The sequence below is a fragment of the Cyprinus carpio genome, chromosome B24 (genome assembly GCF_018340385.1).
Source record: "Cyprinus carpio isolate SPL01 chromosome B24, ASM1834038v1, whole genome shotgun sequence".
Classification (NCBI taxonomy): domain Eukaryota; kingdom Metazoa; phylum Chordata; class Actinopteri; order Cypriniformes; family Cyprinidae; genus Cyprinus; species Cyprinus carpio.
Window position 1 is genome coordinate 15,326,574 of NC_056620.1, and position 23,502 is coordinate 15,350,075.

The 23,502-nt window shown below is 36.8% G+C and overlaps 2 protein-coding genes and 1 non-coding gene across 5 annotated transcripts; 2 read left to right on the top strand and 1 right to left on the bottom strand.

Moving 5' to 3' along the window:
* Positions 1-269: 269 nt before the first annotated feature.
* mybl1 (v-myb avian myeloblastosis viral oncogene homolog-like 1) lies at positions 270-13,067 on the top strand. Of its 3 annotated transcripts, none has more exons than XM_042752069.1 (16): positions 270-834; positions 3,518-3,617; positions 4,114-4,185; positions 4,604-4,696; positions 5,113-5,333; positions 5,464-5,650; positions 5,843-5,920; positions 6,328-6,426; positions 7,573-7,803; positions 8,187-8,558; positions 8,641-8,780; positions 8,873-8,987; positions 9,890-10,000; positions 10,107-10,220; positions 10,337-10,516; positions 10,951-13,067. In XM_042752069.1, exons 1-16 carry the CDS (start codon positions 812-814, stop codon positions 11,074-11,076), a joined length of 2,262 nt encoding a protein of 753 aa, XP_042608003.1. In that variant the 5' UTR covers positions 270-811; the 3' UTR covers positions 11,077-13,067. The 3 variants fall into 3 exon arrangements, with proteins under 3 accessions (XP_042608003.1, XP_042608005.1, XP_042608004.1); XM_042752071.1 differs by having other exon boundaries at positions 10,456-10,516; XM_042752070.1 differs by lacking the exon at positions 6,328-6,426.
* Positions 13,068-21,447: 8,380 nt separating this feature from the next.
* On the bottom strand, positions 21,448-22,818 carry rrs1 (ribosome biogenesis regulator 1 homolog). Its single transcript, XM_019084517.2, has one exon. It carries the CDS (start codon positions 22,763-22,765, stop codon positions 21,731-21,733), a length of 1,035 nt encoding a protein of 344 aa, XP_018940062.1. The 5' UTR covers positions 22,766-22,818; the 3' UTR covers positions 21,448-21,730.
* Positions 22,819-23,043: 225 nt separating this feature from the next.
* Positions 23,044-23,133, top strand: trnar-ucu. Its single transcript is given in 2 exon segments — positions 23,044-23,080; positions 23,098-23,133. It is a non-coding gene; the product is annotated as a tRNA-Arg (tRNA).
* Positions 23,134-23,502: the final 369 nt, after the last annotated feature.

Consider the following 23,502-nt stretch of genomic DNA (forward strand, 5'->3'; position numbering starts at 1 on the left):
TAATCACAAAATATCCGCAAGAGGGCAGCATGGACTTACATAATTAGAAAGCTTTGCGATACGTTTAAGAATATTTTTACTTCGCAGTGCTGTAAATTATAATATTCAGAAACTACCAAAAATATATATATTCTTCATCACAAAATACCTTTTTATTGAATTATTTAAAGATAAAAAGGTAAAGCGGTAAAGTGATCTCACACTACCACTAGCTGTATGCAAATAAAAAGGGCGTCAGCGAGAGACACGGACCAGTTGCTGCTCAACAACAAGAGCGCGCTGCTCCGCCCACCTTTCTCCTCCAATCAGCGGCGAGGCCGCGTGCGCAGATTCAAACCCGTTTCCGGAAGAAGGCTGTGCGCGAGATTCGGCGGGATGGACAAAAAAATGAAACAGACCGAGTGGAAAAACCACACGCGCTGAGAGCACAGTACAGAGTGACAGAACAGAGGGGTGTGTGTGTGTGTGTTCAAGGCGCGCAAGACTAACGCAGAGTTATATTAATAGATTTCCTACCTTTACCCATTTTGAGATCGCATTGGAAGTATTCTTTTTTGGCTTTTATAATTGAATAACAAGCACTGTGGAAGGACGTTTTTTCGTTTTGTCATATATATTCAAAATTGCTCTCGGGGATGTGACTGCACGGATCTGAAGCTTTTCTCTGAAAACAGATACATGTGTGACAGTAGCATGTGTGGGTGAATGCCAGCTGTGTGTTTTCAAGAAAAATTGCAACCTATCAAAAAGAATCGTTGGATGTTTTAAAGACATTTCCCTTTGAAACAAGCTGGACTTGGACACAGTTGTCATGGCCAACATGAAGTCTCGCAGGTGAGATGATGGATCTTATTCAGTGCCTTGTAAACTTAATCAAAATTAATTTAAGCATAATAATTGTTATGTTATGGATTGTGCGTAAATGTACAGATTTTATGTTGATGCCCAACTCACAAAACATCGGGATTGTTTATATCAGGAGTTTCCAAGATGAGTTATTTGTGTCGCAACAGAAATCGCTATGGCAACAGTGAAGCTCAAAATATCAATACTTAAATGTTTAATTACACAATAACATTTAAGATGTTAATAAACGGTGATATTTAACATTATATGACAGTCCCAGATGACGTATCACATGTAGCACCTGCTGATTCACAAGCTTGATCATGATTCAAAGACTGACTTTAAGCGTTTAAAAAGCATATTTGTTTATTGTTATATATACAAACATGTTTCCTCATGCCAAATTTCATTTAGCAAACAGTTTCAAATGTTTAAGTTTAGTTTATTGTGTTAGCCTGAATGCTAGCGGTTAGCCTAGCTGTTTCCTATCGAACGGTACAGCTGAAGTGAACTAGCATGCTAACCGGCTATTTCATAATATCTGAAGTAAAATTGGTCCGAAAAAAAATTATTAATAAAAAAAATTATAATTAATAAAAAAGTTTTTACTTTATCTACATGTGATAGTGATCACTAAACAGAAATAAGAGAAGGTGCAAGTGCAAGTGGATTATGGTATTAGATGACAGTTGTGCCCTGCTGCCTTTATAGGTCATTACATAATAACTACATTATTAGACAATCAACATTTATGTTTAACTTAGGATATTAAAACAGACCGTGAATATATAATCAGTTGTATCTTACTCTTTGTATAAATTTACATTTGTTATACATTTACACTCAAATAAATATCTAGGTATAAAGCCTATAATTCAGCCTGATTTGGAGGGAAAGCATTTGCTATATAATATAGTCATTAGAAATTAAATTAATATGTAATACATTATTAATAATAAGTTAAAAATTGATCAAACAGATTTGCATATTTAGAGGGAAAGAATAAGTATTTTACTTTATATTAATGTGTATTAGAGTTGTAATAAAGGAGTAAGTATATTCATCTTGTGCATAATGTTTGGCACATGAGCATTTATTCATGTCTTGTCAGATTTTCCAAATGATGAAGTTTATAAAGGAAGGACGTACAGCTTAGTTGTTGTACTTAAAAAAAACATCATGGTATTTATGGATGAATGGAGATTTTAATGTGTGTGTTTGGCCCTGGTGTTAATCACTATAATAATAATACATGACATTTTTGACCTTATGGTGAAATTATTTTCAGCCCCATTAGGAAAGGCCTTTATAAATCATACTAAATTATGATTTATTTATTTTTATTTATTTTTATGTAAAAATGCAGTTTTCTGTGAGAATTATGTTTAGTGGTAGGCTTAGTGTTAGGGTATAGAATATGCAGTTTGTACAGTATAAAAATAAATAATTATGTCTGTGGAAAGACCCCGTAAAACATGGAAACCCAACATGTTTTTGTGTGTGTGTGTACTCTTTCTTGTCCTCTCTTTGTTGCTATTAAATCGGGGGTTGGTAAATTTGTGTGTCACATATTGATGGCAGATATCTGAATGTAATTTCAAAAGGGAGACCAGCTGCAGGTCTTAATCTGACGGACTAGGATTGTAGTTTGTCCAGATCCTGTTTGCGCGCTGCCATTGGCCGGGCATTACTTTGGCCTGCCTCCTGACTGGATGATTCAAGCAAATCACCTCTGAAGCAAAACAGACTTGTTCATCACCTCACCCCTTCCTTGAGGGTGGAGATCATACTGAAGCATGTTTCTTAAATGAAACACTTCATTCATCGGGTGGCTTGTAATACTGAGAGCCAGCCAATGTTTCAATGATAAACATGCAGACTGGCAGCAAGAAGGATTTTGGACTTCCATATTTGTACCGCTTTAGTCAAAGTTGGACTTCGGCCTAAAACAACACCTAAACACATTTCCTCATGACTTTAGACTTTGCAGAAAGGCATTCTGGTAGAATGTGCTGTTGCATATTTCTTTAATGATTGGACTTCCTTCCTTGCTCTTTTAGAAAATCTTTCAGCTCTGCAGCAAATAAGGCTTGAGCTTGGTTTATGTTGATAGTCACTATTAGCATCGGATAAATGGTTTTCCATTAAGTTTGTGCTCTGGTATCCCAGGGAGACTTAACAACCCAGTGCATGGTGTTGATTAAATACTGTCTACCTCACTGCATTGGTGAAATGTTACCAGGCAACAAGGCATTCCTATAGACTGAAGTCTTGGGCAGAGTGATTGTCACTTTGATTTACTTGTGTGGACGTGACTTGAATGTGTTTTTGGATACTGGAAAATATAAAATATTTAAATAAATGAAAATGCAAACTATTGCACTGGAATAATTTGAACAATGCTTGAATTCACTTTTGTAGCTTGCATTGCCAGCTTGCAGAGTAATTACACTCAGGCATGTCCTGTTTAACGAGCTGGCTGCTTTTCTAAACTGTTTGCATCTTGCATCTACAGATGAGTGATCATGCTTGTCTGCTCAACGGTTTGTGTCAGACAGACAGTTTGAGAGTAATGGCTTCTGTGAGACAATGTTTGTCCAATTAGACCAAACAGAAAACTGTGTTTGACTCTTCCTTTTCTGTATTCTTTCTTTGTGTTTTATGGCTGCAGTGAAGATGAGGATGATGAACGTCATTCTACGGACCCTGAAAGCAGAGACCCCAAGAATTCCAAAAAGACCCTGTGCAAAATTAAATGGTCCCGGGATGAGGTATTATATGCATGCATTTCTATTTGAATTCTAATTCTTTCACATATAATAGTAATATTTATATATTAAAAAATTAGTACTTCTATTCAGCTTGGATATATTAAAACAACTCAAAATGTAAGGTAAAGACATTTATTTTGTTATAAAATATTACTATTTTAAATAAATGTTGTTCTTTCGAACTTTCCTTTTTATCAAAGAATCCGGAATAAAAAATGTGTCATGGTTTCCACAAACATATTACTGTATTTTTGATCAAATAAATGCAGCATTGTTAGAGCATTAGGGACTTCTTTCAGAAACATTTCGAAAATCTTACTGATTGCAAACTTTTAAACGGCAGTCTATGATATTTTACGTTTCAGATGGGAAACGTTTTAGGTTTCTGTGATGAAACAGGAAAGGGTGGGAATTGCCAAGTGCTTTTAGTTCTGCTCTCACAGCCTGCTAGTTGTGTCTGAGGTGGAAAATCTCATGATATCTCTTTCGTGCACAGGATGAGAAGCTGAAGAAGCTTGTTGAGCAACACGGAACTGATGCTTGGAAATCAATCGCCAATTATTTCCCAGTAAGTAACTTGTTGAATCAAATGCTTAATCATTACTTTAAAAGCATTTATAAAATGTTGCTGGAATATTGTAGTGTAGCTGTGAAGTGAAGTTAATTTTTTTTTTATTATTTCACATACATATTAATCTTTCTAGAGGAGCCAGTTTTTAAAAATATATTTTAAAGGATTTAAAATGAAATTAAATGTTACTATACTGTACTCTACTATAATATGTTACTATAAAGCATCATATTAAGTTCTGTCTTCAGACTGAAAATACTGTTGCAAAGGAAAGACTAGATAGACTTTCAGCAGAACTCTTTTTAAATGTATGTTGTATTATTAGTGACAGGCCTGTGGGTTAGTAAAGATGTTATTGTAGGTGTATGTGTACTAGCTGCAGGTGTTGATGTGGGATTTTGTTGCACTTTGACAGACAAGGACAGATGGTCAATGTCAGCACCGTTGGCAAAAGGTGCTCAACCCAGAGCTGGTGAAAGGACCCTGGACAAAAGAGGAGGATCAGAGGGTAAGACGAGCCGGGTGTTCTGTGTCCTCAGAGGAAGAATGGCGAAAGATGACGGATTTGGGTGGGGTGTGATGACCTCATAGTCCTGATTCTGAGTTTTAGAGTGCAAAAGTCATTGTCCTCCTCCTCTACCACCAGAAGAACTGAAAGCTTTTGTTGCAGTATCCTACAACACACTGTTTAGAAGTAGCACAACGACATTCTAGATTCCACAAAAAGTCCCTTTTTGCCCTATTCGGCTTATAATGTTAATATAAATCTAGAAGTTGTACATAAATTACAGCTTTTTGGGTCAGTAAGAGTTTTTAAATGTTTTTAAAAGAAGTTTCTTATGCTCACCAGAACAGCATTTAGCATCTATTACTCGAGTCTTCAGTCTCACTTATGTTCTGATCATCTGTTTTACATCTCAACAGGTGATTGAGCTGGTTCACAAGTATGGGCCCAAACGGTGGTCAGTGATTGCCAAGCACTTACAGGGCCGCATTGGCAAGCAGTGCCGAGAGCGCTGGCACAATCACCTCAACCCAGAAGTGAAGAAATCCTCCTGGACCCAGGAAGAGGATCGTATTATCTATGAAGCACATAAACGTCTGGGCAACCGCTGGGCTGAGATCTCAAAGCTGCTTCCTGGACGGTAAAAAGCTCAATTTTAACTCAGAACCTATGCAGAATATAGTGTGTGTTTGTTTGTTTGTGTGTGTGTGTGTGTGTTTGTGTGTGTGTGTAGGCCAGTGAATGACCTTTACTTTACTGGACTCTTATAGGACAGACAACTCCATTAAGAATCATTGGAACTCCACCATGCGCAGGAAGGTGGAACATGAGGGTTATTTGCAGGAGGGCAGCAAGAGCTACAGCAGTGACCCTGGCCAGAAGAAACGCCCCAAATCCAGTCCATCTGTGGAATATCAACATGACCAGAATCAAATGATCATGAGTGGCCAATCACAGGTGATCATTTTAGTTTTTGGTGTGTGTGTGTTGTTTTTTTGTGAATTTATTTAGACAAAATAGTATATAATTTTAATATCACTTATTAATCTAACAATAATTTTCGACTTAATCTGTTTTTATGCTTAATATAATACATATCAGACGTGAAGTGTTTAACATACATGCTTTCATATTGTTTTTGATTGGCAGCCACCCAGATATCCGTATGGTTCACAAAGTGGCCAGTGTATGGAAAACATTAGTGTCGAGATCTCTAGCTTTATGTCGGTAAGTCACATGGTGCAGTTCTCATGGCATGCTTAGTCTCCTCTATATCTCTGAACCTTCTGCTTTCTGAAGTCTGTTTGTCTTCTCTATTAATTAAAAAAAAAATCAATCTCATATGTTTGTGTATAATTGTTTAATCTGCATGTGTGTGGTGTGGTGTGGTGTTAAACTGCTCCTTATATGAATTTCACCAATGCAGTTTTACGAATTTGTATGGATTATAAAATAGCTTTTGGAACAGATTGGCATTATTGAATGTTAATATCAAAGTCCTAAAAAGCATCTGAATCTTGAGTGGTTTTGCTTGGTGAAATTCAGGACCTCATAAAAGTCTTGTGAAGTTGTCAGTAAAGTATGTGTCTCGGTCTCTCTTTCCGCCTCTTCCCCCTGGTTCTTCTTCCTCACAGCCATGCCATGATGACCCAGACAAAGAGAAAAGAATTAAGGAGCTAGAGCTGTTGCTAATGTCAGCTGAGAGTGAAGTCAGAAGACAGTCGGGCCCTCGTGTAAGAAACACTGTGTGTGCGCGTAGAATAGTGCACTATAGGTCCCATCGCCTTCCTTAATTCCCATCTTACTCCCCCATACCCTCATTTCTAGCTATGCTGCTTAGTAAATCCTACCCGCCTTCACTGCCTCCCTGCCTCACACCCACCCTTGGTTTTATTAACTAAAACTACCGCTAGTGACCGCTTTCAGGCATGAAAGCATGTTTTTTTTTTTATATATTTGTATTTTATTTTTTGCACTTATTTATTAATTGTAACATATTCATCATTAAATTATCTGAAAATTATATTCACGATACATACTGTATTCTTTTCTGCATATTAGAATTTATCCTATCATTATAAATAATATTATTAACTTAGGAGAGTAGCATGTTTACAGTTATTAGGTTAGGTGAAAATTAATGGCTTTAAATAATTATTCATCGTTTCCTTGTCAATTGTCAGCAAGAATGCAGTGTATCATTGCCATAGAGATTATATTGATTTTTTGCTTTTTCGGTTTGGTTAATATAATATTGGTTAATATCATAAATGTTTACAAGAGATTTTAACATATGTGACCCTGGACCACAAAAGCAGTCATAAAGGGTCAGTTTTTTTTAAATTGAGATTTATACATCATCTGAAAGCTGAATAAATAAGCTTTCCATTGATGTATGGTTTGTTAGGATAGGACAACATTTGATTGAGATACTGAAAATCTGCAATCTGAAGGTGCAAAAAAATCCAAATATTGAGAAAATCGCCTTTAAGTTGCCCAAATGGAGTTCTTAGCAATGCATATTACTAATCAAAAATTAAGTTTTGATATATTTACAGTAGGAAATGTACAAAATATCTTCATGGAACATGATCTTTGCCTAATATCCCAATTTTTGGCATAAAAAAAAAAATCAAGAATTTTGACCCATACAATGTATTTTTGGCTATTGCTACCCATGCTACTTATTACTCCTCTTGTGGTCCAGGATCACATATGGTCACAAAGTAATATGAAATTCACATATTATAAGTAAAGTAGTGTAGGTTTATTGGCTCAGATGTGTCTTAACTCTCCCTTCCACATCACTTCAGTTGTATCATGTTTTTTTAATAATCATAATTTCTTCTCACTGACCTCAATGGTTTGGTTCTATACAGAATCCAGAGAGCTACTCCAGCTGGTCGGACAGCCTTCCCGATGATACTGTCACCACCGCAGAGAGTGTGGAGGACAGAGGGGTCGAGATGTGTCGTTTAGAGGAGGGCCAGCCCGCTGGGATGCCTCTGCCTGTCTCTCCCAGCAAGTTCCTGGCTGCTGAGGCCAGTGCTGTGCTGTCCACACTAGAGACCATCCCAGAGTTTGCAGAGACCATGGAGCTTATTGACTCGGTAAGCAGAGAATTACAAAAATCTAATACAATATGGATAGTACATTATCTATAATATAAATAATGTATTATCTATGTATAATATAGATAGGAAATTAGGGATAATATTAATTTTATTATTTTGTAATATTTTAAGTTATAGATTTAATGTTTTCTATTTTTCTCAGTTCCGTTTTTAACCGCATTTCTGAATACATTCTGTAAAGTATACTTATCTTAATATTGCTTACATATAATTTACTCGATTACTTGATTATATGCCAAGTATAATTTATTCAACATTATAAATTTAGTTATTTAGTTCAGTTTAGTAAAATGATATCAAAGATGCATATTTTTACTTGCCAACCAATGAAAAATGAGGTAAATGTTTTGATGCTTCAGGATCCTATGGCCTGGAGTGATGTGACCGGCTTTGATCTCACTGAGGGAGGCCCCTCTCCGAAGGCCACTAACCCCACTGATGTTTGTACGACCCTCGAGAGGTGCACAGAAAGCCTTGCCTATCCAATAAATGCTCCCACTGTCCCAGCGATGAGCAGGCAGTGTGCCGCGGTGAACCAGGGCAAGTCTGTGGCTCTCTCTAACACCTGCATGAACAGATTCAGCTCTCCACCACCATCCATCATGAAAAAGAAGAAGAGAGAGAGAGGAGATCAGTCACCTGCAGATGAAAGGAGCTGTGCTTACATAGACAACAGTGGGAACTCACCAAAAAACACCCCTGTCAAAGGCCTGCCATTCTCACCCTCTCAGGTATGGCTAGATTTATAACACGAAACACCTTTTAGACCACAGAATTGTGTGGATTCATTCAAAACTTTTTTCTCCCATTTAGTTCTTCAATGTGTCTGGTGGTGAGCCCTTGAGCCTCCACAATCCTGCTCTTACATCCACTCCAGTGTGTGGACAGAAATGCCTCCTCAACACACCCCACCAGAGAGAGACCACACCAAAACACCAGAAGGAGAACACAGGGTCAGGCATTATTCTTCACCTCTGCTGTTTGAGAATATCGAGCTGGCAATCTCAGAATCAAGAAATAACTAATACTGTTTTTGTCTTCACAGTTTTAGGACCCCAAAACTCCATAAGAATAATATAGTCCACACTCCAAGAACACCCACTCCTTTCAAAAACGCCCTGGCCGCCCAGGAGAAGATGCACGGCCCGTTAAGAATGGTGGTAAGTCCACATGAAAAAACCCTTGATGCTGTGTCATTATTAAGAGGCCTACAGCAATATATGTATGTATATATATTTTAAAACAGCCTGTGCTGTTCTCGGGCCATCCGCGCGGTCCCAAAAATTGGGCTGCACGCAGACGGTGTGCGGACACTTCTGGTGATGAAAATTGTCACGGAACTTGGACGGCTGCCGTATACTTTGGCCTTAAAGCCGCCTCACATATAGCTCACGAAATTAGGATTGTGCTGTGTGTAAACTATTGTGCAGCAATTGCACTATTGTAAAAATGCACTGCATGATCAAACATTTAGGTGAGAAAATTATACATTTTTAAAAAATGCCCCACTACACCCCTCAAATTAACCCCCCCACAAAACTCACCTACGAGGTGAATTCCCCCATTTTCAAAAATAAAATTCAGGTCTTAAATTAATGTCTGTAAACATCCTGATTGGAGTATCACTATAAATATTTCTACATGTTAAAAATTAGGGTTCAAAAAGATCGGTATCAGCAGATACTGTTTCGGTGATCGGCTCCAAAAATCCTGATCTGAGCACACACAGTGTGAGAGTGTGTGTGTGTGTGTGTGTGTGTGTGTGTGTGTGTGTGTGTGTGTGTGTGTGTGTGTGTGTGTGTGTGTGTGTGTGTGTGTGTGTGTGTGTGTGTGTGTGTGTGTGTGTAAATGAATGTATGTCTATATAACTTAATATTTTTATAAATTAATATATTAATTTATAAAAGGACAAAATTTTACAGTCCCAATTTTTTATTTTATTTTGAGGTTAAATATTGACTTGACAGATTACATAAGATTCACCTATCTAAGGTTATTCATACATTTATCTGGTGCTTCACTCATTAATTTGCCTTTTGATATATTATGCTGATGTGTTCAGCCCCAACCACTGGCACTTCTTGAGGAGGACATCAGAGAGGTTCTGAAAGAGGAAACTGGGGCTGACATCTTCACACAAGTGCAGAACCAATCTCAGTTCAGATCTTATGAGGTACTGGCCACTTTCTTACATATTTGTTCTCACAATCATGCAGATGGGTTTAGTTTAAATGTTCAACAGCTTTTATCTAATGTTACCTCTGCTGATGTTACCACAGCTGATGGAAGCTCCTGCAAGGAAAGTGAGAAAGTCTTTGGTATTGGACAGCTGGGAAAAAGACTGTTTAAATGTACAGCTGTTTCCCCAACAGCAGATGAACAGCAATGGAGCGGTAAGACCATTATCCCACTTCACAAACTTATGATGCATCATTAGTGTTTTTAACCTTTTTGAGTTTGCAATGCTTTAGTTTCTCCTCTTCACGCACCACCTTCGCCCTTCTTTTAGTCTCATAGTAACAACCTACTGACCAGATCAATGCTCATGATGCCATTGACAGAGAGAGAGGAGAACTGTTGCTCTCCTGGATCCCTGAAGGAATCTTTTTCAATAGTCCGCTCGCTTAGTCCACAGGACAAGAGAGAAAACATAACCCAAAGGAGCCCACCATACCAAACACCCGCTCTGGTAATTCACTCATTTGTTCAGTTAGCATCAAAGAAAAGAAGAAAAGAATCTGATGTGACATTAACTTATTAATATCTATTGTGCTTGCAGAAACGCATAATTGACTCTTGTTAAGCGAAATAAAAATGCTTAAATTTAGAATTTTAAGAACTGAATGTTTCATTATAAATTTAAGATGTTGTGTTTTAGTATTATATTCTATTATAGTATTTGTTTATATTTTTAAATGAGCTTCAGTTTTCATTTTAGTTTTAGTAATTTAGTACTTCAGCTTATTTTGCATCAGATAGTTACGAAGGAAACAAGTTTTTTTTAATCTAATATTGATATTTAATTTTTTTCACAGATTAAATTTAAGTAACAAAAACAGTTTTTCAATAGTTCCTAATAAAAACACTTGGTCGAACTCAAATATCTATTTTCATATCCAACAGGCCAACAGCGAGTGGGAGGCGGTGGTTTTTGGGAAAACGGAGGATCAGCTGATCATGACTGAGCAGGCCAGGCGTTACTTAAACACCAACCCTACCGCCTGCATTTCCAGAGCTCTCGTCCTTTAAACGTCACTACTGCACTACAGCAACCCTCCTCTTTTCCTCTATCACACCGACATTTAACCTGTCAGACAATCTGGTGTAGGAAACAGAAACACTTACTATGATGTTTGCTTAACACCTACTGATATAACAATGCTTAGGATTAAAAAAAACTTGTATGGAAATGTAGTCATATGTAGTCACAATACAAAGATTTTCAGAATTTAGCTAATGGTTTTTAACATAGCTATTTTTATCCATTTTTAGCTGTAGACAGTGTGCTGTTTCTTAAGGGCTGCTTTTTTTAAGAAGGCAAAAATCATATAACTGACATTTTCAGATAGTTTTAAGCTCTTTTTAGAGGATTTTAGAGACTGGTGTTAAGGATTGGGGAGCACTGGCAGTGTTGCACTACTGTGGTTGTTTGTTAGGGTGAGGAGTAACTGGATAGCACTTGCAACGTAATCGTTTCCGCTCCAAACGTAACAAAGGTTCCACCCCGATTATTTTATTTTATTTTTTAAGAGTAGGACACTCACTGAATGTATTGAATAGCATGAATCTGCTAAGTTAACGTCTACTGGAAGGTACCTCGAACATTTTTATTTTTTATTTTTTTGCTCTTAAGTGAAGGTTGTTAAAATGATTTGTACTTGGAGAGGCATAAAATCGCTGACTTGCATGTTTGCAACTGAAGTCTAAATCCAGCATCTTCGCTGCTTATGAAAATGTTCTCAGTTTAGCCAAAATCATGTTTGGTACTGATATTAATGCGCATGTTGCATTATAAATAACACGTTCCAAGAACAGATACGTAGGTGAGATTTGTTCGTTTAGAGCTGTAGGTTCTATTTATTAAATCTTTACTAATTTATTTATTTCAAAGATATAAAGAAAATCTAATTATATTTCTTTTCCGTTAAAGATTTGACTACCTTCCATTACATATTTCTGATTTCAGTAACACTGCAACTAATTTCTTGGCCTGTACAGTAAGGTTCCGTCCTCTTTACACCAATTGGTTGACCGTAAAAGTAGCAGCAAGCAGCATTCAGCCTCCAAAATGTGAGGAAATTGCACTTTTTTTCAAATATTGTATTAATGTTGGTTTGTCATTAATATCTATTGTTTTATGCCCTCTGTAGTGTTTACATTTTTGTTGTATGTGGGGATTTTTATTGGTGGCTGAATGTATTTAAACATGTCATTAACAATGACATGTCAGGACGTCATCCGAAGGGGAAAATGGTGTAAACGTAGTTTCTCTCTCCCACTTTCTTGCTCTGGAACAAATGTTTGTAAGGATTTGCTCGCTGCTAATGAGAGTTACAGCAGGAATGGACATAAGCACAATGGGTTGAAAGAAGTGTAGGACAATTGCTTTGCTCTCATATGAGGTGAAATGTTGAATTAAATGTCTTGTTTTATTATTTTCTTAACATGAGAAGAACCCATGTAAAATAGTTTCAGGTTATTCACAATGATAAGTTAGTCTGAGCAAAAGAGAAACCCTGATGTTGAAGAATTTGGCAGTATTAGCATTACATATTGGGTTGTCTTATTCAAACTGAGAATTTTTTTTGTACAAAGTTTATTTTTGCTAAATGTAACCCAGATATTGGAATGCAAAAACACCATCTGTATTCAAAGAAACACTACACATTGTGTCCCTCACCGCATCTGTGTTACTGAGATTCATTTATATTGGCTCATGTAACATTGTAGATAACTGTTTGATGTCTTTGTTCGTCTTCATTCTACTGTCAAAGTGTTTGTCTTGTTTGTTGGTATTTCCTTTTTTCTGTAGACTTGAGGGAAGCAAGAATATGTAGCAAACTGACGTGCATGAAAACAAGCAGCACACTTTAACTGACATACTCTTTTCTCATGCAATGTTACGTATTTGACATTATTTTCCGCTGAACAATAATAACCTGCTTCTTTGATATTACAACCAACTCGCCAATAGCCATGTTGTCATTCACATACCTAAAAATAAAATATGCTCTTCAAAATGTGCCACTTGTGTATTTTTCTTTAGAGGTTGTAGCTTATTCTCTGAAACTGATTCAAACAGTATTTAGCTTTTTGATTGACAGCTCTTCCATCCTTCACAGGACCTAATTTTTTGGCTAATAATCACCTTCTCGCTCATGTCACACTGCGAAAGGCCTCACAGAGTCCTGTTCTCTTCTGAAAGCCAGGTGTTTACAGCAGTAATGGAAGTTGAGGTCTCTTGAGTTGATGGCTATCTGCTGTCACTGGGCCGTGGGGTGCTGCAATCTCTGCCCTTGGGGTCTGTGGACTCACACCCTCCCTGAACAACACAGCTCTCCACAGGTCAGCTGCTCTCTTTAAAGAGGCCCACTCGCCCATGAAATAATGTCTTTTGGCTCTATTGTTCTGTATGTCTGTTGGTTTTGCAGGCCTATTCACTCAATTTCCCCTGAATAGAGGGGCGCAAGGCCCCACTGACATGCCTTCTGCTGCTGACGGCCATTACAAGCCTATAACACATGTGCTCTTATATGTTTCTTTCAAATTTGGAGAACACTTTGCTATTGTATTTTTCAGATGGTCAATGCAGGCTTGAGAGATGTCAAAGGCCCATTGGGGATAAATTGGTTGGCTGGTTTGGGCTTTTGTACAGTGCACTGAGTGCTTGATGGCTACTGAATCCATTTTGGCTCAACGCAAAACAAACACCTGTTGTATTCTTTGACAGTGATGTGTAAATTTAGAAAGAACTTTAATCTTTAGGTTGAAATCCAAGCCTTGACCTTGATTGATGTGATTATTGGTCTACAAGTAGAAGAAAATTACTCCGCATTTACTGGCCGGCTTATAAAATTACTATAATAGTTATGTGTGCTATTTGTGATGGCTTTATGTATTTTGGATGTTTCAAGGAGGAGACGAAAGCAACAAGAAGTTCTGAAAAAGAACTGGGAACATATTATGGATTAATTTAATTAATTAATATATATGTGTGTGTGTGTGTGTGTATGTATATGAATATATATATATATTGATATTCTTGTCATATTTTTTTTCCAAGCACATTTTACCCATTCCAAATCACATCAATGTGCATAACTATTAGGCAAGTTGATATATTCTTGTCATATTTTTTTTCCAAGCACATTTTACCCATTCCAAACCACATCAATCTTAATAACTACTATTAATTTTGTAATTAATCATTTAGAAATGATATATGATTGTCCATGAAGGCCGGAAATGAAAAACTTATATTCGTGTGTGCAGAATTATTAGGCATGTTTTCTTTTACAGATAAAATTAGTCAAAAAAGAGGTTTAACTGAAAAGTCAAAAATGATTAAATCCCCATGAGAAATATTCAACACTAATGCAATACAGAAATTGCAAAGTAAAGACATGACCAATGGACAGCAAAATGCTCACTGGGACAGCGAGGTCAGAAAAAAAACAGGTGGAGAAGAAAACAGATATTAAAGACACGTTAACTGCAAAAGAATGAAGAATTAATTTGAAGAATTAGGTGTAAAACCATCAGGAAACATTTAGTCTCAAGTGCCACAGATGAGATCAGATTGGAGATGTTTGGCCATAATGCACAGCAGCATGTTTAGGTGAAAACCTAAAGAGCATATCAACACAAACACCTCATCAAAAGTCAAGCATGCTGGTGGAGGGCTGATGATTTTTGACTTGTTTTGTAGCCACAGGACCTGGGCACCTCAGTCACTGAATCGACCATGAACTCCTCTGTATACCAAAGTATTCTAGAGTCAAATGGGAGGACATCCGTCTGACAGCTAAAGTTGGGCCAGTATTGGATCATGCAACAGGACAATGATCCCAAGCACAGCAGCAAATCTACAACAGAAGGGCTGAAAAGAAAAGAATCAAGGTTTTTCAATAGCTCAGTCAAAGTCCAGACCTCATCCTGAATGAAATTCTGTGGCGAGAGCTGAGCATAAACTTGAATATAAACTGGAGCAATGTTGTGGGCCAAAATTCCTCCAAAATGATATGAGAATTATTACTTCAAATTATTACTGCTAAAAGTGGATCTGCAATCAATTGAATCATTGGGTGTCCTAATTTTGTCATACATGGCTTTTCCATTTTGGCTTTATTTTTGTTAAATAAACAACGGCACGGTGCAATATGCCGTGCTGTTGTTCATCTGAAGTTTTATTTTCCAAATTGTAAGACCTGTCAAGGACCAGATATTTTTTTTATTATGTCCTGATGGAACCATGGAATTCAAGAGGGTGTCCTAACTTTTTCACATGACTGTATATTATAATTTATTTATATATTATATTAATTAATTAATTTATATCGAGAATACTGACCTTTAAAAATCAGTATCCAGTAATAACAAACGAGTGAAAAAGTCATGGAAACTAAGTAGCTAACTGAACCTCTTTGTGAATCTTCAGCGACAAAATTTTTACAAAAAAATGATCTACTATTTTTCATAATTACCAGAGTCAATGTGAATTTTCTGTCTTTATTAATGAGTATACAATACATATATAAATAATGACAAGAAAACAAAAGTGCTCCGATTTGCAAGCAAACAACTCTTATGAAGTGGTTCTTTTTAGTGAATCAATAACACAGCTCACTCAATCCCGGTCGAATCACGAACAAATAACTCTTTTGAGTCAGTTCTTTTAATTAATCACTCAAAAAGCCCGGCAAACTTACGAGTTCCTGCTTGGCGAATCCTTCACTGAATGAATTCACTGAATTTCCTGAATCAACATTTGACTCACTGGCTGTTTTGCAATTTTAAGTCATGTCCTGCACAAAATTATGCCATTTTTTATGTACTTAAAGGGATAGTTCACCCAAAAGTGAAAATTCTAACATTTTACTCACTCTCATGTTGTTCCAAAACTCTTGCCTGACTTTCTTCTAAATAATGTTGGTCACCAAACCGATTTGGTTATCCATTGTATGGACAAAAGAACAGAGATATTTCGTCAAATATCTTTTATGCCTCATTTAGGTTTGAAACCACATGAGGGTGAGTAAAGGATGAAAGAAATTTGGGCAAACTAGGTCCATCAAACGTAAATTAGTATCCTTACTGACAGAGATATGACAAAGTAGCTATTTTATGAAAAACTGTATGCACACCACCCTGAATGAATACTGGTTACTCTTTTTCCAAAATTTCCTTAAATTTTACTAAAATTTAAATGCAATAATGATCTTATATATAATCTCACGAGTGGGACTAGCACCATGCACACTTTGCATGTATATATATGTGTGTGTGTGTGTGTGTGTGTGTGTGTGTGTGTGTGTGTGTGTGTGTGTGTGTGTGTGTGTGTGTGTGTGTGTGTTTGTTTAGAGGTGTCCCAGTGCAGCATGTTGTACAGAGCCATCCCGTGAAGCCCCTCCCTTGGGTCTGTGTGCACATTGCCTGCCATTGTGTGCAGTAGACAGCAGATGGTAGGCTATCGCAGCAGTGACAGACCCAGTCATCTGGCAAGCACCCACAGTTCAGGCGGGAAACCCAGGCGTGGTGCTCCACTGCCAAAGGTGCATATTAATATAGGTCAGTCTTTCCACTGGTTATGACTGGCTGACTGCTGAGAGTTTGGACACTGAGCTGTCCAGGCACATAGCTATACGGTAAAACCTTGAGCTATAAATAAGCTCATTTAAATGGTTGATTTTTGAGTTTCAAGAGCAAAAGGGGCCCAGGCTGCCACCAAACTCAAACAGAGGCCTATAGTGTGCTGTGCTTCATATACAGTGTAAGTATGAATGATTCTGCTGCACACACAGTTTAGTATGGAAGGCCGTTTCTGTCACAAAATAAAAAGATAAAAAAGGTTATTGTGACTTTATTTTACAATTCTGACTTTATTTCTAACAATTCCCACATTATATCATAATTTTGAGTTAACGTTGAAATTTATTCTTTCTCAGAATTGCGAGGTTGACACATTTCTTGCAATACAAAATTTATTTTGAATTTCATCTTGTTTTTTTTCTCTCCTAATTTAAACCTGACAATTCTGACTTTTTTCTTTAAATGCTGATATTACATCTCATTTTTTTCTTCTTAGAATTGCAAGTTTCTTCAAGGTCAGATTTTTTTTTTCTAAGAATTTTCTCACAGTTCTGTCTTTTAGTCTATATCTCACAATTCTGAATTTTGTTCTCTAAATTCTGAGATAACATTAAATTTCATATTAGTGCACAAAATCACATTATGTTCACAAAATGCATTTTGTGATTCTTAAAAAAAAGTAAGGATTGCAAGATACTAACAAACAAGATATAAACAATACTGAGAATTCAGAATTACAAGATAACTAAAAATTATGAGATATAACAACACAATTGTAAGAAATAAAGTAAGGAATTTTGAAAGTTCTGAAGTGCATTAGCACATCAATATGACATCAACAGTCACTGCATCAGTGGATTAGGGTTAATAAGGTTCTGTAAGAGCCCTGCATAAGGGTCCAGGAGAAAGCTGAAGTCATTGTGACCAGTAAGCCAAGCGTAGCAGATGGCCAAGGCGTCTTATTAAGCTAAAAAGTGAGAGAAGTCAGTTACTAGGGCTGATTCAAAGGAAACAGTATAGCAAAAAGATAATCTTATAATATATGGCGTGCATGATGAGCACTCCATTTCAAACTAAAGTACAGGGATTGGATTTGGCGGCTGTTCTAGAAAAGCAGCCAGACTGGTCCATGGGAAGATAATTATTGTTGTTACATTAAAATGTTAGTGGGTGACTAGTTTGACATGTTTACTGATCCCACTTTTTCTGTGCCACTGAACAGCAACAAGGGAAGAAAAAAATATTTTTTTTAGTTCTTAAATTTTACTTACAGCAATAGAGAATTTATTTTAGCCAATATATAAAAGCACACAAAAATATACAAATTAACCAATGCATAGAAATAAGAGTTTATTAGAATAACAATACAGTATCATGGGGTTGATAAGAATACGCATACCCAATCTAAAACAGCTACTGTACTACTTCTCCTATGCCTTTTGTAAAGGAAGAGTCATTCATTCATCCTCAAAAACCCCATTGGTGGCCCCTGGCAGTGGCTATTACTTCAGTGCTTGGACAAGATCCTCTGAAACAAGTTGGGAGAGCTGTGTGCCTGGGCCTCACGCCTGAGCGCCAGGAAAGCGCCCTCCTCCATATCGTCCCCCCCAGGGGACTTGTAGCCTGCCTCTGCTGGGGAACACAAAGAGGAAACAACAAGCACAAAGGCCCTGTTTATTCCCGATGACCCAGATTCCAGCGCTTTGACGAGGGGAGACAAGTGACAGGCTGTTCAGCACTGGTCCGGGACCATCAGCAATCAAAGGACCACAGCGAGGTTTAATCTGCCACACCTTGACCGCTCAAAACAGGGTCTCCACAAGCCCCTCGAACCCAGAGAGTCACCACATAGGAATTCACACTGGTGAAAAGTGTGAAATTGCACTGGCAGCGTTGTTTTATTGGTTGAGAAATGGCATGAAAAGGCTTTCTATCGAATTAAGAACTGTATATAAACATGTTTCCTACTCAATTTATACACTTCCGTTTAAAAGTTGGGAATAATTACGATTTTTAAATGTTTTTGAAAAAAGTCTCTTATAAAACTGCATTTATTTGATTAAAAGTATAGTAAAAACAGTAACTTACAGTAAAACAGTAAAACATTCTTACATTTAAAAGAATTGTTTTCTATTATAATGTATTTTATGTCTTTAATATATTTTAATAATTTTTAAGATTTAAAAAAAAAATTGTATTCCAGTAAGGCAAAGCTCGCTAAGCCTTTACTCCAGTCTTCAGTGTCACATGATCCTTTAGAAATCATTGTAATATGCTTATTTGAAACATTTCTTATTATGATCAATGTTGAAAAGTTTTTGCTGCTAAATATCTATATATATATATATGGGTCTTTAAATATATTTTTTTAAATAAGTGCTGTTCTTTTCAATTTTTATATTCATTAAAGAATCCAGAAAAAAAATTATCATTTATAATATTTCTTTTTATTGTAATATGTAGCAGCACAACTGTTTGTAATATTGATAGCAGAGGAACTATTATTAATAAATCAGCACCAATAGTTGATAATAATTGTGCACCAATTCAGCAATAATTTTTATATGACACTGAGATATGGCTGCAGAAAATACAGCTTTGCCATCAGAATGCTTTTCATTGTAAAATAAATTAAAATAGAAAACAGGTTTTTTAAATGGTAATAAAATGTCATGATATTCACTATTTTTAAACTGCATTTTCTTCAAATAAATGCAGCATTGGTGTGAATAAGACACTTTTTTCAACAAAAAAAAAATCTTTATTCCAAAATTTTGACTGGCAGTATAAAATTCATACAAGCCATCAGGGAGGGTCCATTGTGTAAGAATTGATCAAGCCTGGTGTTCTATCTGTGTGCATTGTTAGCTAATGAGCAATGAGCCACCTGTTTAGGGAGTGTGATGCTGGGAGGGGGAGCAGCTGCCCATGTGTCGGTGGGGGTCGACGGGCGTAAAGATCTGTAATTTGCAGACTCATTATGTATGATGACAAACTCACCCCAACGCCCTCCCCCAGGATCACTATAGTCCCGGCCTGGTTTGAACTTAAGCCGTAAGCCTCAGCCATGAACTCATCCTTCTAGAAATATAAACAAAAGCTAAATCACAAAGACAATCAGATTATTTTCATGCTGTCCTAAAATGCTCCACTTTGTATAACAAATGTGCTGCAGAAGGAATATAGCATATGAAATGTTGCTTTTGTGTCACTGTCTGAGCTTATATATAACCCCAAAACCAGTCATAAATCACACGGGTATATCTGTAGCAATAGCCAACAATACATTGTGTGGGTCAAAATGATAGATTTTTCCAAAAATCATTAGGATATTAAGTAAATATCATGTTCCATTAAGATCTTTTTTTAATTTCCTACCGTAAATATTTCAAAACTGATTTTTTGATTAGTAATATGCATAACTAAGAATGAATTTGAACAACTTTAAAGGCGATCTTCTCAATTTCTATTTTTATTTAGTTTTTTTGCACCCTCAGATTTCTCAGCAAATATTGTCGTAACAAACCATACATCAATGGAAAGCTTATTTATTCAGCTTTCAGATGATGTATAAATAAAAAATGAATGGTTTTGTTCTCTATGGTCACATATGTTTGTCATGACTCGCGCGCGTACCACCTCATGCCTTGAGAGCATCAATGACGTCACCCTCACTGAGTCTCAGCTCGTCACTGTGTGTTACCACCATCTAGTGGACAGATTCTGAATTACATATGTGATAGCTCAGAAATAAATAAATATTCAATTGTAAAGATTACTTTGTAAAAAAAAAAAAAAAAAACTTCAAACTCTCCATATAAATATATGACTAAATAAATGAGCTGTTGCATTTCAGCATGTTTGTGAAATTACACTTATATTTTGAGTAGAGTATTAAATAGATCGATTCAGTATATAACATCAACTGGTGGTTTTGAGCCCATTACAACATTTGTATCTTAATCTCACATGGTGTATCAGTGAACACCCTGCATTCCCAGCACAGCACTGCTAATTGATTTTGACATAAAGTGTGCCCTATATTTCTGTCCACTGGCGTGGGGTATTCGTATTGTGATTGTTTGATTAATGATGCTTAACAAACCTGACAGCAGTCAACAGATGGGCCCTTCCCCTCCCGAAGCCCCCAGCTGATCTGAGATGGTTTCAGTGGTCAAACACCATCCATCAACTCATGAAATGGTTATTAATTTGTTTAGAAAGAGCCACCAACTCTGCAGACGCATCAATATTTTGAACATATGGTGTCTTGTTTCTCACTCAGTGGATGGGTGAGAGTATTTAAGGTAATTGAATTCACATTAAATATAGTAACACACTTGACTAATCTATCAAGAATGACAAATCCAAACAAATGTTTAGGGGTAATTTCAGATAACATGGCCAAATCTTGCATGGTTATATGCAACGTCACTGTAGTACATTTATTAGTACTTTATCATTTTTTACTTTTTTTTTAGTTTACATTAATAAAAAAATGTTGAACTACATCAATTAAACGTTTAGATGTATTACATAAATGTACCTCTAGATGGCAGCATTGTTCAATACCAACTATCTGACATTAATTCCATTTATTAATAATTTAATTATTTATACATAAAGAAAGCTAATGTTAGTGTATCGAGTAGTAATAAGATTTCTTTAAAAAAAAAATTGTATTCAAACTAAATTATTCTTATTATTGCATTGCAGCTCATATTATGTAGAGTTTGTTTTTAATTTCCGTTTTTCTTTTTGAGTAAAATATGACACATAATCCATCTAAAATTTAACCAAGAACAGACGACATAACAGAGATGATTTGAATTTATTGTGAAATCACTCATGTAAATAACAGGTGGCAATATTAAATCAAACATTCGTGTAGAAAACAGAGTCCCAATTATTTTCAGCCCAGCACTGCATCCATGTTATTTATAAACACTGTAAAAGTCTGAACACCAGAGTGCAACCACATATTGTATAGAATCAAACCAGCACCAAAGCACTGAAAGACATGACAGTTCAAAATCACGTATACAATATATATAGGATTTTACTAATACATAAGAAGCCCACACTGCTGAAGATATTATCTCTTTCCTTGCTTCATCTGAGGTTTCCGTCCTTTGCCTTTGGGACCCTTTCCCTTTCCACCAGCCTTTCCTTTTCCTTTACCAGACATCTTTCCCCTCTGTCCCTTCTTTCCAAAGTCTTTCTTGTTCTTTTTCCTCGATTCCATATCCTCTTCCCTCATTTGCTTATTCACAGCTTTGGTGATGTCGAGTCGTGGCTTCTTACTGTCCATCACTTTCAGTAAATCCAGCTGTTTTTGTTTCTCGCTACTAAAGTCGCCAATAAGAGGCTGGAACTTTCTCTTTTTCCCAGTATTTTTAGGCGTTTTCTCCTTGGGCAGGTTATCCTGGAATTTACCAACAGAGGCCGTGGAGATCTTGGCGATATTGACAGCTTGTGCCAGCTCTGCTTTGGACTGCTGGGGGGTGGGTGCGAGGCCCATGCCGGGCACCTTGATCTTCTGAGCTCTGGCGATGTTCTTGAGTCTGTTGTACTCGTTCCTGGCCACGCGCTCTTTCTTGGCTTTATTCCTTTTAGCAAACTGGTCCTCATTGGGATCTGCATTCACTGGGACCTCGATCAACCATTCCTTGGTGTCATCTTTGGCACGTTTGTATCCCCATCGCCTCTTCCATTCCTTATGGACTTCATCCCAAACCAAGTTGGTCTTCTTTTTCTTCTGAATGCCTTTCAGCTTGGCAAACTGTTCCCATTTTGTAGGAGGCTTTGGTTTTGGAGCAGGTTTTTCCCGGGGTAATAGAGTGGTTGGATCTGGCAGCTTGGCGACGATGACTTCTTCAACTCTTTCTGTTGGAAGTTTCCAAATCTCGTTGATGAGGAGCTGAGTGTTATCTCTCGCCAATGAGCGGAGAAAGTCTTCCCGTTTGCTGTCTTTAAATTCCCGAGTATCTATCCGGTTCTTATCAAACGCAAGCAAATTACCCGGGTCGAATTCAAGGTCTAACTCTTTGCTTACTGTAATACCTTTTAGTTTTTCAGCCTCGTCTCTTTCGGCTTTAGCGAGCACGTCTTCAACGCTGCACGAAGCCATTTTGGTTCTGATGACACAACGTGGTTTCCCAACATGTGCTGCCGAAAGCGGAAGTACCTTATTTCAAAATAAAAGACCTGGCAACATACTTAAAAAAGGAAACAAAGACGAAAATATTTAAGCAAATAAAAATGTAATATGTTTTTAAGCATGAAGTTTTAGAAAAACAATAATATCTAATATAATAGTGTCTATGTATTATCATGACAAGATTAAAGTAGTCTACTAAAACTTCGGAGGTATGAACGAGTACCGATACAGTCGCAGGACGTCCCATCGGCTCTGTGGCGCAATGGATAGCGCATTGGACTTCTAGGTTGATGAATGAGGTCATTCAAAGGTTGTGGGTTCGAGTCCCACCAGAGTCGAAACTTTTGTTTTTAGAAACGATAAAAATGGCCTCATGCCAGAAGTTACCTTGAGTGTTCGGAGATACGATTCATCCAAACACGGTTCAGTGATTCACTCCGAGAATATGTGCGTTTTATAGATGAACTGAACTTATGTGTTTTAAAGCTATGGGACGTTTCGTTCGATACTTACGATCAAATATTAAATATATATTAATATTTTTCACTTCTACGTGAATATGTTAGGATTATTTAACATTTCTTTGAAGGACAATAACATTCATAGAGGTAGTAGATCGACAAAAATGGTTACATTTATACAGATCAACAACAAATGTAACTTTTAAATGGAGACTTTTAAATGGAAAATTGTTTAATGTTATTTAG